This window comes from Anolis sagrei, chromosome 4 (assembly GCF_037176765.1).
Source record: "Anolis sagrei isolate rAnoSag1 chromosome 4, rAnoSag1.mat, whole genome shotgun sequence".
Lineage (NCBI taxonomy): Eukaryota > Metazoa > Chordata > Lepidosauria > Squamata > Dactyloidae > Anolis > Anolis sagrei.
This window is the reverse complement of record NC_090024.1, coordinates 81794428-81813748: the sequence shown is the minus strand read 5'-3', so window position 1 is coordinate 81813748 and position 19321 is coordinate 81794428. Positions and strand designations below refer to the sequence as shown.

The window sequence follows — 19321 nt, the reverse complement described above, 5'->3', positions numbered from 1 at the left end:
CACTGTTTCAGGAGCAATCCCACACTCATGAACTTAACTGAGGGTGCATCTACATCTCTTTTAACTGCCGCATCTCACTGGTATGGAGTTATGGGAGGTGGAGCTTTATGAGGTCTTTAGCAATTATGTCAAAGAGTGCTTGTGGGGGAGCATAGGGGCCCATGGGATACTTGTAAACAATCCTGGAGGCATACTTTCGCTAGTCCTTATACTCTGTGGTATAATCCCACCCTTTTACAATAGTTGTTAAGGGGGCTCTACTGGGGATCTCCTGGGCATTGTGATGCAACATACCTAGGGTGAATCTACACTGTAGAAATGATGCATTTTGACATCGTTTTAACTGCTAAAGGATCCAAGCAGTTGTAGTGGTGAGTCATCAGTGCTCCTCAGCAGAGAAGGCTCAAGACCTTATTAATACTTACTAACTCCCATGATTTCATGGCATTGGGCCATGGCAGTTAAAGAGGTATCAGACTGCAGTAATTTTGCAGTATAGATACACCCTAAGACTGTCGGAGCAAGGACCTAACAAAATTTAATTACAAGCTGAATTATACGCTTAGAGCAATAGGCTTTTGTTTCTAGGTTCCTCCTACTGTGAGATCCCAAAACAATACTGTAGTCTTGTTTGAGACTGAAGTTTTGTGTCTTCTCGATTCCACATAATCTGATCTGTTCTTTGACCGGATGCTTTATTGTAAATGTTTATCAGGAAACCCACAAAGGGGCAGGAATCAAGGAGCGCATTCGAAAATATTGAATTTTTAGAAAATCTTAAGACAGGAAGTTCTGGTGTGAATTGCCAGCAAATTGCTGAGAGTGTGGCATATACTGCCAGAAAGTGGAATAAATGAAGACTTTAGCTCCATCTCTTCGCCAACTAACAACTGCTGATTGGCTGGTCTTCTTGCCCTTTCATAGAATCAGAATAATACAGCTGGAAGAGACCACGTGGACCATTTAGTACAACCCCCTGCCATGCAGGATAAAAGCACAATCAAAGCACACCCAACAGATGGCAATCCAGCCTCTGTTTAAAAGCCTCCAAGGATGGAGCTTCATTAGCTCATGAAAACTACCCATGGGATTCTGGGAAGGGGAAGAAGCTAGGGCTGTTCAGAAATAGCATAGACATTTTCACCCAATATTGCAAAGGCCAAACAGTTCCCAGTGCTGTATGTTGGGAGTCCTATTCATAGTAGGGATGGATTTGTTGATGACACCAAATGATAATAATGGCTTTGTTCAGACTTAAAACTAAATATGATTTATCTTTATAAGAAAAAACCATAGTAAAACTTTAAAAAAAAGTGACATACTTCTCACGTGGCCATTATCCTGTAGCATTTAGCTAGTCCTCTCAGCCCTAAATTATAATTAACTTTAATTATTATAATCTGTAATAAAAGTCAACTTCAAATAATAGTTTATGAAACTGGTTTGTTTTAACAAACCCCAGCTGACAACACTTTAGTATTCAGGTAACACGTTAAACTATGATTAATTTAAAATAGAAACAAAATATTGTAATCTTTTTATAGTCACATCAATGGAGCAGTTTTTTCTAATAATGGTAAATTCTTACATCTGAATACAGTCTGTGTATATGAAAACTAGGATTTATTAGTTGTAAAAAAATTACCTAAAGATTTTAAAAAGCTTTCTAATATAGCTCATGAAACTAGACTTATATCTGTATGAAAAATAATATATATGCTTATACAATAAATCATTCCTTCTACAATGTAAACAAGTTACATTTTTATTTTCATTCATGTGATAAGTTTACTATTGAAAAATGGCATGTACTAAAGCCACAACATTACATATAGATCAAACATTAGATAGCAAAACTGTATTATATACGCACTATTTGTTGTAAATCTATATAGATATTACAATCAAATATAATATTAAAAAAGGATGATGTACCTTGTAAGGTGCAGTAGGCACAATTTAAATCCTGATCTCTATCTCTGCAAGTGTATTACCATAATTTCACTGTTACAAAGTATTGCAAGTAATCAAAATTGGTATCATAATTAAGTCTTGTGTGCTGAGATCATACATGTACTACACTTCACATTAGTGTTAAAAAGGAATGGTGTGGACTACATAGCCAAACCTTCCTTTCAAAAAGTACAGTCCCTTCAGTCTGAGTTCAGAATTTATTCAGTAGTAATCTATGGCTTTTCTTTGTGTACAATTTTGACCATTTGCATCCACACCTTACAACTCAAAATAAAAGTTGAACTACTCCCTTTACATGAAGAAATATCTATAACTTGGATGATAACTTCTGCATTGTTAGAAGCCATTTTAATCTTCAGCATTCTAGAACTGAATTTTATTGCAAAATCTGCCAATGTCACAGATAATGAGAATGATGTAATTCAATGGTGCATCCATAATGGGGCTATTAGATATAAACATGAAGAGAAGCACAACATTAAAGAATGCACTGTTTCTTTTAAAATATAGAATTGTTCTCATTCATACTATATCTTGATTAAGATTTAATACATAGGGTATTTCAAAATGATGGGCCCAATTTCAAAGCAGCATATTTCATGATGGCAACATATTACAATTACACAAAAAAGTTACAAATGGTTTAATGTCCTATCAAGTTTAACTAACTAGTTCGAACCACAAACAAATCCAAAAAATAGCCTTGCAAATGGAGAATATCTCATTAGGCCTTGCAAATGACTGAGGCTAGGGGCTGCTTGTGCACTGGGAAAGGTATCTACCAGTAACCATATGAAACTCCATGCTCCATCATTTCAAGAGGTAAGGTTAATTCATAGGTTGTTTGTGGAAATATGTACTATATGACAGCTCAGAAAGAAATAATGGCCCCATATTTCAAAGTATATGTTCAGTTCAGATTGTATAGCTAAATGAACATTATGAACTATATACAGCTGTAAAGAGAAAAATGGCCCACAATTCAAGGACATGTTATTAAATATCCAGATAAAAACTTAGTTTAAACTAACCTTTAAACTAACATTGAAACAAATTAGTTCAAACTTGAACAAAACTTCAAGATACCAGCAAACCCACATTGTTCAAAATAAGTAATTGAAATATTCAGCTTCTCTTTCCTATTAGCAAATGTAGTGCTTAGAGTTGTACATTTCCACTTTTGAAAGCACAAGGATCTTCTAGAACTACAGACTTTCTAGGGTCTAGCATCACAATACGATGCACACAGGATCTCAAATCTAACCTGAACGTCTCACCATATTCATACTGTTTCATTTCATTACCAGCCAAAACATAAAAAAGGAATGCATTGAAACATTACAAAGTGTATCATGCAGACATTTGGCCTAACATATTCAGTGAAATAGCCAATAACCTGAATGGTTACATTCACATATTATGTATAAGCTATTTGCGAACAAAGGCAAATTGTTGACATTTTAAGAATATCAGGATGCGTTAAAAAAGTGTACTGTACTGGAACTGTGCAGAGTGGATCCTAAGTACATGGCAAAAAAACATTCATGCCTTTTTTAAACATAACTGTGTACATCAGTATACTTTTTGTTCCTACACAAAGATTATCTAAATGCAGGAAAAATACCATGTGTAATAGCGCCTGTAGTTTGGGGGCACAGAGTATCTGCTTGAAGGGCTTATTCACTGCAGTACAAACTAGTGCTACATCTAGTTCTTCTTGGTGCTGTTTTCTTTAGCCTTGATTTTTTTGGAGATTGTGGACAGTGATTTCTGTACGGGCCGATGCAGTTAAGCCACAATCTCTGTAGGGTCAGTGACCAATCTGGATCCATCCCATGATGTCTTGAACTGTTCAGGAACAGGGAATTCTTTCTGTACAATGACAAGATTGACAATGTCAGTTGGCTACACAAGTAGATATATAAACAGATGCAATGGTATCAGTGACAGGCATGCCTAGATTATAAAAGATATTTCTTCATGCAGATATACAGAGAGAACAAATGTGGGATTTTTTTAAAAAAAAGGTTGCATTATTTATGCTCTATAGAACTGAAGTCAGGGTAGCTAAAATACAAAAAAAAGTATTGACACAGAATAATTCCTATTTTCCATGACATTATGCTTGCCAAATTGGTACTGTAATGTGAAATTGCCTGTGGCTTCTATGAATCAAACACGTAAACAATGTATTATTTGAAAACTCCAGGGAAGATTTTATACATTATATGAAAATAGTAATTGCTTATGTATTGATGTTTAAAATACAAATAACTTAATTTAACTTTTCATGTTTTTTATTTATTTGCAATATTTTTCTCATTTTTGAAGGTGCTTCAATTCCTTATTCTACCTTGTCTCCAGTATCTCCAGTGAATCTGTATTGACTTATTAAACATGAGGCCTAAATTTATGCTTTCTGTATTTCATTTAGAAGTAAACATTACTGAACGGTCAGTCCTGTGCACATCTACACTGGCCATTTAATGAATGCCTATTCCAAGCCCCTCTGCTGATGTCAACATGGGACCGCCACAACAGTCAGGAGCTCTCTTGGTGAACACGGGCTCAATCTATCCCCTTTTTCCTGCACTGATGATGGCAGTAGTGGCCCACGGGGACAGTGGACTGACCTGCGTTTGACTGACCAATTGTGCTGTCCACGCTGTGCCCAAAGCATAGGACCAGTCTGGAGTTTAGCCAAACTTCAGAATATTCCCCGTTTCCCCCATGATAAGGGCTGAAAGTCCCTAGATGTCACGTAGACATTCAGGAGCAACTTCATGGCCACTGCAGGCTTCTGAGCCTATGTAGATGAGATCTTTGTACTACTCAAACTTGAGTTTGATGTGGCTTACTCACAATTAAGTATATATTCAAAGTGCTACGCATGCCTAGTGCTGGGAAGGTTCACTGAACTCTAGGGGATCTGTATCGAGTAACATGTATGAAAGAGGGCTACATGACCATTATATACATCTCCTGAGACGTTCTTTTAAAAAACTTTCAGGAATACTTCTTTTGTTCTACAATGGCTTCTGTTTCTATAGTGACTATTTTTGAATGACTTGGGATTATTTACACACAGAGAGAATCCTAAGCTTCTCATTTTTTTTATTTAATGTGCTTTTTATTGTTAGGTTTTCATGTTGTTGTATGATGCTATGATATCGAGTCAGATGCTGAGTTTAATACATTCTTGGTAAATAAATGTTTCATTAATAACAACCTGAATATGTTTTAATGTGAAGGCCCCAATCACGCAGAGATCTATTATCTGTTCATTGGTAGATTTGGTGTATATTTCATCAGTTTATATTAAACAGCGTTAAAATGCCATACTTACATAATCACCATCCTGTGGGATAAGGATGTTCATTTCGGATGACTTAGCACTCACAATCTCACAGTCTAATGACTCTTCACTGAGGTATATATGGCAGCCTTCAGTCTTGTTAATTGAAATGGTTGGCACTTTCCCTAATACCTAAAACAATACAATTATTTTATAACCAATCCAAACAAAAGATTTTAACATCAGCAGGTGCCACACCCACCCATATCGGTTTAGGCACATTTCCAGAAAAGTCTGTCACCAAATGGGAATTTAAAAGGTCAGCCCTTGTCCCTGCCAGTGTAATGTGGACAACTTGTCTTCAAAGCAAGAATATTTCCTAGGCATGGGAATAAAGAAGCGACCCAACAGGTATTGCTCACTTAAAAACTGCACTCAATGTGGTGGGAATAGAATTAAGTAGAGTGCTGATTTGATGGTATCCTTGAAGTGACTGGCTTGACTCTGAAAGGGCTGGGGGTGGTGACGGCCAACAGGGAGCTCTGGCGTGGGATAGTCCATGAGATCACGAAGAGTCAGAAGTGACTGAATGAATAAACAACAAGAGTGCAGGGAAAAATGTTTTTGCCTGTCACATAAAATCAGTGCAATAAGCACAAGATAAATATTTAAAGAGGCCACTCAATAAGTAACCCAGCCCCTGATACCAGATCTAAGAAGACTTTGTGTTCTCAAGATGGCTGTGCACCTCCAAGACATTTCCAACTTAATGGCAACTCTAAGAAGATCTTATCATGGGGTTTCCTTAGTGAGATCTGTTCAGAGAAGGCTTGCCTTTGCCCTTCTCTGAGGTTGAGAGAGTGTGACCGGTCCAAGATCACCCAGTGGGTTTTCATGGCCAACATGGATTTGAACCCTAATCTAAAACTCAAACCGCTAGACCACACTGCCACTCAGTTCCCAAGATAACCAGATTCTAGAGCAGTGTCACAAACTGAAAGGTATTTCAGAGGCTTCTCTATACATAGTTATGTGAGGAAGGAAGCAAGTGGCTCCTAATAGTGAGAGAAATCTATAACATGGGGACATTTTTATGGGGGAGGACAAATAATTTAAAATATGTTTAACAATTAAAAAGCCCCTTCCCTGTATTATGAAAGGGTGTTTACCTGTATCTGAATATCATTAGAGTTTATAACTTCAACAATACCCACAACATTGTCAAATACAAGGCCAAACTTTTTGCAGTTGTCTGAGGAAAAAACAAACAAACAAAGGAAACAGTTGTTCAATTTGTAGAATTATATTATTTGCCACATATAAAAGTACCATATTGCCAGAACATACACATATTCATGTCTGTATAAGAAACAGGATTAGTTATTGGAGCACTCTACTCTTTCCCAACCCAAAGGTTATTGCATTATTTACTACAGACATCTTGCTGCTGCTCAAAACTGAATATCTGTTTTCTCAATCTCTCCTTTGTCATATATCAATGTTGATGCTGCTACAAAAATTCAAGCTAGGCAGAGAAAAACATGGGAGTCCAAATTAATTTGAAAAGATTGTGTAAAAGGAAGTTTCTCTTGCTCCATCTACACTGCCATATAATGCAGTTTGTAACTGCATTATGTAAGTCTATATGGACCATATAATACTCCAACTACATTATATGGCAGCGTAGATTTGGCCTCTGCCAGAGGCTTTGGCTGGATCTACACTGCCATTTAATGCAGTTTCATAATGCAGTTTAACTACACAGACCTGCATTATATGAGCCTGCACTGCCATATAATGCAGTTCAATGTAGTTATTTGTCAAATAAAATATGGCCACATCTCTATTTATGTTATTATTTTTGTTAAAATGTAATCATAGGTAATTTTGAGATTAAGAAACTTTAAACCAGAGCAAGAAGATCAAATTCGAAGGAGGTACATCTCTTTCCATCCAAGCAGCTTTCCTATTCCAAATACCTGATACTGCAAAGAAATACTTAGTCTGTCTCAAAAAACTGATTTTTTAAAACTCTTAGTCCTGAAATTTTACTGGCATCCATATAATTATAAGTAAGCTACAAAAACAGGGAGTGTAATGAATTGAGACTGTAAAAAGGTGACAAAAGGAAAGTAAGTAAAAGCTGTTGTCAGCTTTGTGGAAAATAATGTTTTCAAAAAGTTGCCCAGCTGTTTGCTACTCTTGCATGTTGAAGAAAGGATGGAGGAGGAGGAGGAGAGAAAAAAAATAATCAAAGACATTTTCAGCTTCATTTTGGTAAGGCTTTTTAATTCAGGTATTCAACTTTAACTTAAAACAGCAACTCAACATTCATTAACTGATAATTTCCCCTCTTTCTTTGTAACTGCGACTGAATGAGATTTTTCACATTATTAATTAATTACATTTTTCAGCATTAACCCTTTTCTATCATTTTACTATGGCCTGATTGTGTTCAATAATGCTTACTTCGATTGCAAATGGACAGTGTAATACCATGGAATGCTTCCAGGGATTAAACACAACAATTGCAATCCAATTTACATCTGCTAGGAAGCAAATCCAACAATGATTAATAGGCTTATTCTATGTAAGTGTGCATCAGACTGCAACATTTTCTCTTCATGCTAGGAATAAGTGCACTTACCAACTGTAATGGAATTAATTTTCCCTTTTATTTGTAATGTAGATTTGTTGCACTTGAAAATATAAGCTACTTGCTTGAGTTCAGTATCAGCAATTACAAGGCCATTCTTGTCTTCCTGGTATTCCTATATTTAAAAAGAAAGTTAACACAACATATATTTGTTATTTGCATTTACAATTTTTCCCTAGTCACTACTGTCTACTGCAAAGTGAGTGAAGAGATCTCACAAAAATCAGTATAGCACCAAATCAGTATAATATCAAAGCAAGACAAATTATTTCAATACCTGGTTCATTTTGGAAAATCCCATGAACATCTTTTTCCTTCCCTGCTGGTGAAAATGTGTATGCCTGTCAATTTATGGTGACCCCCATGGATTTTATAGTTTCCTTGGTACTCAGATGATTTTGCCAGTTCTTTACTCTGAAATATAGTCCATAACACCTGCTATTCATTTATGGTCTCCAATATAAGTACTTACGAGAACTGACCCCACTTAGCTTCCAAGATCACATGGAATCTGATGCCTCTAGTGAAAGAGCAATCATAATACATGCAATAATATTTTGCTGCCTTTTCATAGAACCATGGAGTTGGAAGAAACCACAAGGAGCGTACAGTCCAACAAGAACACAGAATCAAAGCACCCCCAACAGATAACCATTCAGCCTGTACTTTAAAACTTTCAGAGAAGGAGACTCTGAGGCAGCAATTTCCAGCATTTATTATAAGGAAATTGCTCTTAATGTCCAGGTGGAATATCCATGGCTCCATTGTGTCCTAGTCTCCAGACCAACAGAACATGAATTTACTTCCTCCTCAATGTGACATCCTTTCATATCTTTAAACATGTCTCTCATGCGTCTCCCTGCCTTCTTTTCTCCAAGCTAAACATACCTAGTTATCTCAGCCTCTCCTCAAACGGCTTTTCTTACAAACATTTGATCATTTTGGTTACCCCTCTCTGGACACATTCTGGCTTGTCAAAATCTTTCTTGACTTGTGGTGCCCAGAATTGGACACAGTATTCCAGATGAAATCTGACCAAAGCTACACTATGAAACAATGGCACCAACTCATTTTTCCAACTCTATTCCTTACTTTTTTTCAAAAATCCTCATTGTTAACCACTTAAGTGCTTTTTTATACCTTATTTTATGGAAAAATTCTGACCTGCATGCCTTATGAGGGCAATCATTTATTCTAATTATGTAGGCTTTTTTATATTTTGGCTAATGTGCAAGTAGGACCAGATTTCCACTATCTGACATCAGAGTGACCTTTAGAAAAAGAGTCTCAAAGTCACATTGGTAAAAATTCCCCCCAATCTGAGCTAAATCATTTCAGAAATGTGCATTTCCTGAGGGATAAACAGGGTATAGTAGCATAAGTCTTTGACTGGTTTTTTTAAGATACACAGAAAGCCACTGGTGGCCTTGAGCAAGGCACCCTCTCTTGGCCTAGGTGGGAGGCAATGGCAAATTTCCTCTGAATACATCTTGCCACAAAAGGAGCCACCATATATCAGAAATGATTTGAAGGTGCATAAAAATCAGTATTTTCTAATAGATTTTGCAGATTTGTTTAGACATATGTCTCCTGAACAAATGTGGTAACATAATTGCATTAACTTCTACAGCATTTGCTTAAAGGTGCAAATCCAGTAATCCAGTGCTTGAATCCTCTTCCTTACACTGTAATACTTTAACGTGCTGCTTCATAAAAGCATATAACCTACTGCAGAGTGTTATAAATGTGCTATTTTCCACGTTACTTCTAGGTGACAGAACTCACCACTCTCCATTTCTTCCCTTCAAGTTCCAACACAGGGCAGTGGGTCTGTTGAGGCTTGGGAGTAGCTGGGCCTGAAGTATGGCTTTTTGTAGGCGATCGAACCTGGGATCCTTGGGCACGCAGACTAGGATTTTTATGGGTCTTCTGGTCATCAGAGACATGGCGAAGCCCTAGGAAAACCCGAAAACATGAAAAAATCAGCTTTTCTCAATACACATTAGCACAATATGAAGAACCCTTACCTTTAGCAGCCAGAATGTGGGCTTAGCAAAGCCTATCGGCCTGAACAGTTAGAATGTGGGCCTAGCGAATCCTTGGCGGCCACCTTAAGATAGGGAAACAGGGAGACGCCATCTTAGGTCAGGTTTTCTTAGAGGGGGCATGTCCTAGTCCAGTAAGCAAAGAGTAGATGGCCAGGATTGGTTAGGAATAGGGGGCGGAGCCTAACATTCAAATAGAGGGGGAAAGTGTACCTTTTTGAATTTGAGGCTTGAGTTTTGGCAGTTGGGATTTGTCAGTTGGGAGTTAGGTAGTCGGTTGGTGTTCACAGTTGGATAGTGCTAAATAGGAGAATTGGGTTAATATTTTGTAGTATTCAAGGGCTAGAGGAGTTAGCCAGGAATACTGACAGTGGGAACAGGACTTTGCTTATGGTCCGTTTCTTTTATTCCTGAGGAAGGCTAAGCCAAATTTGTTTGGCTAGATTCCAGAAAATGAGAATTTGGTTTGGAATTATCATCAGAGATTAGTTACCTAAGATAATCTCCTGTTTTGTTAACTTTAGATTTGAACCCAGTACCCATCTAAGAATTGTACATAAAACTTAACCAAAAGCTTTTGTGCCATTCACTTACAGAAACCATTACGCATTTGTACCAGAAGAGTTTAAGCCTGTTAAATAAACATTTTATAATAGTTAACACATTATAACAGCCTGTGTGTGAACGTCATTGGTATTTAAACCCTCTGAGGACAATATGCACCATAGTAACACAGAAGGGTGTTACTAAGTATCCTCCCCACACATATAACTCAGCCTAAGAAAAGGTGGCAGTGTGCCCCAACTGAAGAAACAGTTACAAAACCTCTCAGTTCAGACGTCATTCAAATATAGCTATACACAGTTATATCTTTCCCTGTCTGATAAATTCAAATTATTTAAAATCTTCTCTACTACTTGACCTTCCTTCCTCCCTCAGTGTGATATATCTTTATAATTGGTGGCACAGTGGTGTGATCCTTCCTGTAATATTCGTTATAATTGGGGGCATAGCGGTGTGATCCTTCCTGGGATAACCCTTATACAGGACTTAAATGTCTGTAATATTGTATTAAGTCAGATTTTCCCCCCAATACACATTATAGACAAGATATTTCAGGTAACCTGGTGGAATGGAAAACACTCTGGGCTTTTCCTTTCCTAAGAAGAGACAAGTTTTTTAAATTGTTTAATTGGTTTTTTCCCCACTCCCACCCTTCCCTCCTTGTAAATGCAATTCATACATCAAACTACAAAAGTTACATTTGAAATATCAGTCTGTCTTAATTTTTCTGCTCCACATCTTAACACATTTTCTAAATAATTCCTAATTGGTTCCCACATCCTTTTAGCTATTATAACCTTTTCAATTTTATCTATATAATTCCATTTGCAATTTGTTATTTCCACATTTAACATATTAACTATATAGTTATACAGATTAGTCAGTGTCCATTATGTTTTATCTTCCCAACCCCTCACTAAAACAATTTGTGCACACGCTATTAATTTGTCAACCAATTTTTCCTTTTGTATATTCTTCACTCCTGTTGTTATCCGTGCATGGGGTACATTTCTATTAACCATTACTATTTGTAAATGTAATATTCTATTGATTTCTCCTTCAATCATTTTCTAGTATTCTTGCACTTGATCACATTCCCATAGCATATAATTAAACACCCCTCTTTGTTCACAACCATGCCAGCACCTATCCTTTATCCCTGTTGTGCAGGAGTTCTGTACCATTTTTGTAACATTTTCCTTCTTGTTTTCCTCAATACATTATACTTTTCTTTTGTTATATTACTTATTTCCCTTTGGATTGCTTGCCTCTCAATGTCCATATCCATTCTCTATATTTGGAAAATTTCCTCTATTATTTCTTCTTTTACTGTTATGATTTGTTTGTACAGATCTCCTGCCACTTTCTTTTCCCCTCTCAAACATTTCCTAATCACCTTCTCAAATGGACTGTCCTGTTCTCTTATTTTTTTCCCTTTGTCTAAAAATTTCCTGTCTTATAGCCCAGCTTTGAATCCAATTTCCTGACCCAATCCAATTCTGAATTTCTTTTTGTTCTACAGGGTTTCCATCCTCTCTATACAGATCCTCCATTAACCTTTTCCCTCTACTTTCAATTAATCTCAATGTTTTGCCTATAATTTCATCATTATTATAATTCACTTGCCATATAGTTGCCATCTTATTCTCATTGCCTGGATTTAACTTCTTTCTTTTCCCCACACTTTTACTGTTCCTTTAAAGGGTTCCCTAAGTTCTGTTTCCTCTCTCTTCTTCCATTCCCTAAATATGATTTCTTTTCCTTAAATATTATTTATTATCTTCTCCATATTTACCCTTTTTTCCTTATACTGTATTTCTAACAATCTTTGGATTTGAAATGCATCGTGATAGACTTCTATACTTGGGATCCCCAGCCTTCCTCTTCCTCTTTTGCATTTAACTATTAGTCCCTTATTCTGGGTCTTTTCCCTCCAACTGCCCATATTTTTATAGAATCCCATGTCTCTGTGTTTGGTAATGTTTGGAATAACTATAATAATTTTGGTATTATGAACATTTTCAATGCCCTTATTCTGTCCATTCTTGTTAATGTTTTCCCTTCCCAATTCTTAAGTTGTTTCTCTATTATTTTCCATTTTTGTTTGTCATTCACCTTAACTATACTTCAGATTTTTATATATCCATCCATCTATATTTTAGCTTCTTTGATCCTAATTTTAATCCTGATATTTTCCTAATCTCCAATTGTTCTTTTGGCGGGGTGTTAAGACTTTTTGATGTTGACAAATAATCCTGATATATGTATTGTCGAAGGCTTTCATGGCCAGAATCACTGGGTTGTTGTAGGTTTTTTTGGGCTATATGGCCAGCTTTATTTCTTCCCTTTTTCCTCCCTCCTTTTCTATTTTATACCCTCTCCAATTGGTGCTATTCCTAATACTTTCGGCTAGTATTTCTATCGCTATAATAGAGTGGGGGATAATGGACACCTTTGTTTCATACCATTTAAAATGGGTATCTCTCCTGTCCTTACTCTTGCCTTGCAGTTACTATAAGAAGAGACAAGTTGACTCTCGGCTGTATATCTCAGATAAAGCAAGCATACTTTCTGGGCACCCAGAAAGGCAAAGCTTGCTTTACTTGTGGTGCTCTCCTGGTGGCACAGTAATTGCTAGACAGGGCCCAGGGTCCACCTTCAGCTACTGCATGGTCATGGTAGTGTGCTACAATGCCATCAGACTGCAACTGGCTTTCTACAATGAGACTCTAGATTATTTTCCATAATATCTCTAAGGCACAAACACTGGTATAAACATTTGTTATGCCTGCACAGGGCACGATACTAGATTCTAGCATCTACAGAATAACTTTGACTTATTTCAAAGCTTTTAAGTTTGATTAAAATGATAAAGTGATACCTTTTATGAAGATGTAAGACACAGCCCTAAGTGAGATTCCAAAATTAAGGGATTGGTGAAGCAGATTGCAAGGATTGTACCTCCTCCAACCAAAAAGTCTTGTTTTTTTCCTAAAGGTGTATGCTTCTCTGCTTCAAGGAAACCTTTAATATGTATATATCAAATTAGGCTCTGTCTGTATGAAATCTTCTGTCCTCTTGACACATCCTGGATGTTTAAATTGAGAGATGACTTTTCTAATTTCATTTCAATGCTAGAACCAGAAGAAACGTTTAAAATAGCATTTTTCAGAAAAATATTAAATGTATTGTTTCCTTCATACCTTTGGTAATTTTTTCTCCCTGGTTCAGCTGGGCAAATAAAGCTGACCGAGTTGCATTTGCATCATCCAAGACCGGAGGAGGCCCTGGCAGTGGAGGAGGGGGCGGTGGTGGTGGAGGAGGGCCTTGGTTGCCCATTAGTGTAGATGGTTCAGATCCTGCTGAAGCAATAAGCCCCTGTAAGAGAGGCAAAAGTATACAATCACACATATTGATTTCATTAATTTTAAGGAATTTCTACCAAGTAGTGTCTTGCCAGTGTATTACTTCATCTAGAATAAAATCTGAGGACCTCAATACCTAGAAATGAAATAAGGAGGAGGACACAACTCAAATATCAAGTACAATATCAAGGAACATATTGTAAGATTTTATTGTGGTAAGCATGGTTAACAAATATCTAGAATACAGTGACTGTACATTGGTTTATAACATGTTCACAACTGAAAAAGAAATGATTGTTTTAAACATTTGTGGAAATGAACAATTTAGAGTTATGTAGTCTTGCAACTCTGGGAGCATTTGGATGCAACAACAAACAAGTATTTTGGAGCTTGGTTTAGTTTTTGAATTTTAAATGAATTCTGGCTTACTGGGAATAAGGCAGTGGTTTAAGAAAGCATGGGACTTCTGATCCCTTACATAAAGATGAGCACAGAAACCAAATGGCTTTTGGGCCCCTGAGTCTTGTTACAAATGAAGAGTTCCCTAGTTTTCCTAGCCATGTGCTGAAAAGTATGGAGCAGATCATAGTTTGCTTGATATCCAGACACTCCTTCATGATATACAAGTTGTTGTCTAAGGCTAATGATAGAGGCTCATTAGCTTTATCATGAAGAATTAAGGGAGTAGCGTTGTTGTCAGTAGTAATTTCAAACAGGGCGTTTAAGTCAGGTATACTCACAGTTCCCTCCCTGAAAAGTTCTTCAATTTTCAGTTGTTTAGAAGCTTTATGGTATGAGGTTGACTTGGGGGTAGTCCTATTGCGTTTTCTGCTCCCCATTTCAACAAGAGGGAGTAGGAAAAACAAAAATACTGGAGCCCATTAAATCACATCCTGTCCTGCTGAGGCCATCTTACCTAACCTAATTCTGTCTGCTTGATTTAACTGGTCCTATGAACAAGAAATTACCTAGATACCGTATAACTAGGAGCCAGCTGCACATCCAAAGCTGACCAAAATGAAGCCTCCAATCCAGCCTATGGTCCTCCAGGTAAGCAGATTTCTTCTGTTTGGCTGGCTTTCCCATTCCTTCCAAACTACTTGGGCTAGGAGGAAAGGGGATCTCCTCTCAGCCATGCACCAGGAGAAAGGTACCTTACCACTAACTGCCTGTCTATGGGATTGCAAACTGTCACCCCAGTGAGTCAAAAATGTTTTTCTGCTTCAAAAAACTTTTGACAAAGAAAAGTAACATACAGCAGAATGCAGAGGAAAATTGAAAGGGGAAAGGCTTATGAAGTAAAGTACCTCTGTCTCTAAAGCAAAACTGTCATGGAAAGTTGGCACAAGATGCCGCCATACAAGTTAATATATAGCTAGGTTCTAATATCAATCCTATGTAAAACCAATATCATATTATTGCAAGTTTTTGTGGGTGTTTGCTCTTAATTTCCTCCCCATAGCATATCTATTTGGCCACTGTATGAAAAGACAAAAAGAACAACATATGTGTGAGCATGCTATCTCCAACATATAACCTCTGCTAAAAAATAGTAAGTTCCCAAAATTTGCCTTTTCTTAATCCAGCAGGTGTTTGCTGCTGCAAACAGTTCTTTAGATTAAGTGTGAGCAGATGTTTTTAACAATATATCTTTATAAAAAGCTATTTAACTAGCACAAATGTTTATAGCATCTGTCTTCTAGATTTCTGTCAGCTGCCTTTCTTAGGAACAGCTGCTCTCTCATTACAGGCCATTATACTATATAGTTAAGTTAAATAATGCATGGAAGCATTTCTGGCAATGTATCTGGTTAGTGGGACTTCTCATTTGTGAATAAGATCCATTGGTTGCTAACCAAGAAATGTTTTATGACTAATTTGTTCCATTAAATATAGAGAAAAACAGTGTTAAGACTGACAAACTTGCATATTGAAATTGATCACTCTTGTAGTGAAATAAATCATAATGGACTTAATGTTACATCTTTCATTTTCTTATACATTTTCAGGTGAGTATTAAGGGAGAAAGGAGACTTTATTAGCTTTCACAGAACTTAACTGATAATAAACCCAATGCTGGTTACTTGCAAATGAGGATGGGAGCTTAATCAGCTGATCAAATTTCCCATGGTTACATGATCCACAAAAGAAAACTATTACGTCTTTAGTTTTTGCTGCCTCAAATGAAAATCATGTTAAAAGTGGAAGGAGAGATCAGCTTGGAAATTCTCTGATCTATAACTTTGTCACTTGTTTTGGGCATTGTGAACGGTGGCATAGTGGAAAGTTTTGAAATATAGGAGTTCATCATACATTGGTTGATATGATTTGTCACTTTTTTAAAACCTTCAAACACTTAATTGATCATCCCTATCTTCTGCTCTTGGAAGTGTTCCACTATATTTATTGTTTTTAACTTTTGGATATTTCTAAGTAGAATGCCTAGTGCCTTTTCAGGGAAGAAAAACCATTGCAGGGGAAGAAGAACTCAATCTCTAATGCTACGCTGCTATAGAGATTCCATTATATGCATCTTTGTACATATATTTCATCGAATATGTGCACTTTCCCCCCATTTCAGGGGTTTCAAAAACATCTTAACAGTCAATGATTCCCTAGATTTAACATCCCTCCCCCCTTTCAAAGCAGTCTTACCTCCAAGAGAGAGAAAAAGAGGAGGAAGGGTCCCAACCCCAACGGCTTAGCTATGACCCCACCATTTTGTCCTCAGCCTCAACCAGACGGCTGTTTATTTTTGCTAATTGTGGCTTCCTGCTTCTACTGCCTCCCCAAGGGACTCATAGACTTAATAATATAGACTCATGTAGACAGATTACCTGATGGTTTCTTCACAATCCCTCCTCACCCCCATGAAAGATTAAAACAAAAACATGGTATTGCGCTTGCAGAGGAAATCTTGTAAGAATTCCCCCCCCCCCAACATTGAAGTTTCAAAAACAGGGGTGCACTTTTCATTCGATGAAATACAATACAGGACCCACCATCCAACTTGTGACAAATAGCTGTTCATCTTTTGCACTTTGACTGGGGAGATCTGCATTCACCTCCAGCCAGCCATGAGTTCACTTACTGATGATGAGTGAGTCACTGAGCCTAGGTGACATCACAAGATTATTTATAAGGAAAGAGTGAGACAGACAGACAGACAGACACCAATGACCTTAACTGAGGAAAGGTGGATTATAAACATAATGTTATAGTACATTGTAGTGGGGACCCTGCCATTCCATAAACGGTTGTAGATGATTTTGAATTATTTATAACCAAGTGCAGGACAACTGTGTTACATTCTAACATGAATTTTTAGCATTTTTAAATATGCTTATATAATAATAATAATAATAATAATAATAATAGGTAGTAGTAGTAGTAGTAGTAATTTATATCCCATCCTATCAGGACTCAGGGCAGTTAGATAGTGCCATAAGAAAAAACCCTACAATGCTTGGGTTTCAGATAATTATTCTGGTGTGTGAAAGCTTAATTTCAGCATCAATTTCATGTATGAATGACAGTAAGGAGGAATTTATAGAAATGTGGATAAGTAGCATGTAAGCTATTTGAATAGTGAATGAAGGAGACAGGTGGTATGAACAGTGACAAAAAATGAACTAAATCTCCACAGACACTCCAATACAACCAGTGTCCCAAAGGACATATTTTCATTCTCTTAATAAAAAAGATACCCGCTTTAAAAACTCTTATAATCCTGATTACACACTTTGATACCATTATAGAGCAATAGATTATTTTGTACATACATATACATATATAATGATGAGGTCTGTAAAGCTCAAAATATCGTGTAACAGCCTACAAGAACAGGTGGACTATGACACAAAAGACACAGATCTTTTATTAAGGTGTTTCTTCTGTAACTGAACACTAGTGTTGCCTCGCTTAACTATAACATTGAGACCACCTGTCTGTGAACATTCCTCCTTGCACAATGATATGCTAGTTACAAGGTGAAACAGCTGATGATGGCTGCTTACATACCAAAAAATAATAAATCTAATCCATTTTGTCTCTTAGCTGGGTGGTTTATCTGGTTGCCTTAAGCGGAACTCAAAGTGGGCGGTGGAAAGTGCTCTATTTATCACCTGTTCAGGATTTTCATGTTGTCTGCACACCAGTGAAAGTTACATCAGCTACACTATTTAGATTAGCAAGGCAATTTTTCTTGGGGGATTGTAAAACAGACTTAGATAGATTATCTATATATTATCACATGGCAATGTCTTTAGCGCAGGAGAGAAATGCTACATTTTGACTTGTTGGCTTCCCTCATAATTGTGTAGTCAGAATTTTCAATTTTTGGAATAGTTGCTTAATTTCAGATTCTCTGTTCATAGTTACTTGATACTGTGAAAACATTCCTTCAAAAGGAGACAGAATTGAAGATCACAGCAAAAATAAAATCATACAAATTATTTTGGCATTCTTTGACTTTTCTCTCAATGGAATGGCAAGAAATAAAGCACTTACGGTTTTATTCCAGGTGAGACCAGTCGTATGATATTCTTTAATGTATGCCTGAAGTTCTGTCCATATACTCAAGAATGACTTCACCCATTCAACATGACGCAGGTCACTGCAATATAATACGAAAATATTTGTACATAAATTTCCAGTTTTAGAGACCATCTTGTTCATTGGTATCAATCAAAGCTTTGCCATTTACCTCAATATCTATTTAGTATTTTTTTCTTTCAAGTTTTATGCTATAGGACACCAAGTAAGTTATGTTAGTGTTGTTGTACGGAAAGCATCTCCAAATAACAGTGCAAGCAATTGAAGAAAGGTCTTTGCAGGCTATTTATTTGTCCTATCAGGAGCGAACAAAGGGTGCAGTTGTGATGTTTAAAAACTTGGCATTATATTAAGTGTCCTTTGACCAGTAGCTGGACACTTGGAGTGCCTCTGGTGTTGCTATAAAAAGGTCCTCCATTGTGCATGTGGCAGAGCTAAGATAGCATTGTAACAGGAAGGTCTGTGGTTTGCTCTTCTCCATACCCGCATGTCGTGGACTCCACTTTGTGGCACCAGGTTCACGCTACAGAAATGAATAGAACAGGTAAGCCACAACCTTTCTTGGTCACAGCTGCACATGCATGGATCAGGACGTAGGCATCGACCATCTCATTGTTGATCAATGAGCCCAGCCATCCAGCCTCATGCCAGGTTCAGCAGGATGGTAGGAAAGGGTTCCACATAGGGGGACATGACAGGCAACAGCCCCAAGCTAGCAACACCCCTCCCCCTCAGTACCTTGAAGGGATCATTCTATTTTACCAATGCAAGTGTGAACTGGCAAACAGGGAAATAATGCCCTGGATTCACAACCCTTGCCACCTGTTCCCCAAAACTGTGACCAGGTGACAATAGAAAGACATAGTAC

The 19321-nt window shown here is 37.1% G+C and overlaps 1 protein-coding gene across 1 annotated transcript in view; it reads right to left on the bottom strand.

Moving 5' to 3' along the window:
- Nucleotides 1-1749: 1749 nt before the first annotated feature.
- Nucleotides 1750-19321, bottom strand: part of CAP2 (cyclase associated actin cytoskeleton regulatory protein 2) — a 57553-nt gene continuing 39981 nt past the window's right edge. Inside the window, exons 7-13 of the mRNA XM_060774850.2 lie at nucleotides 18409-18514; nucleotides 13738-13912; nucleotides 9711-9880; nucleotides 7917-8040; nucleotides 6439-6521; nucleotides 5321-5461; nucleotides 1750-3846 (exon numbers count right to left, since the gene is read on the bottom strand). Of these exons, the coding sequence (XP_060630833.1) occupies nucleotides 3763-3846; nucleotides 5321-5461; nucleotides 6439-6521; nucleotides 7917-8040; nucleotides 9711-9880; nucleotides 13738-13912; nucleotides 18409-18514 (883 nt within the window). The 3' untranslated portion in view covers nucleotides 1750-3762. The remainder of the gene's footprint in view (nucleotides 3847-5320; nucleotides 5462-6438; nucleotides 6522-7916; nucleotides 8041-9710; nucleotides 9881-13737; nucleotides 13913-18408; nucleotides 18515-19321) is intronic.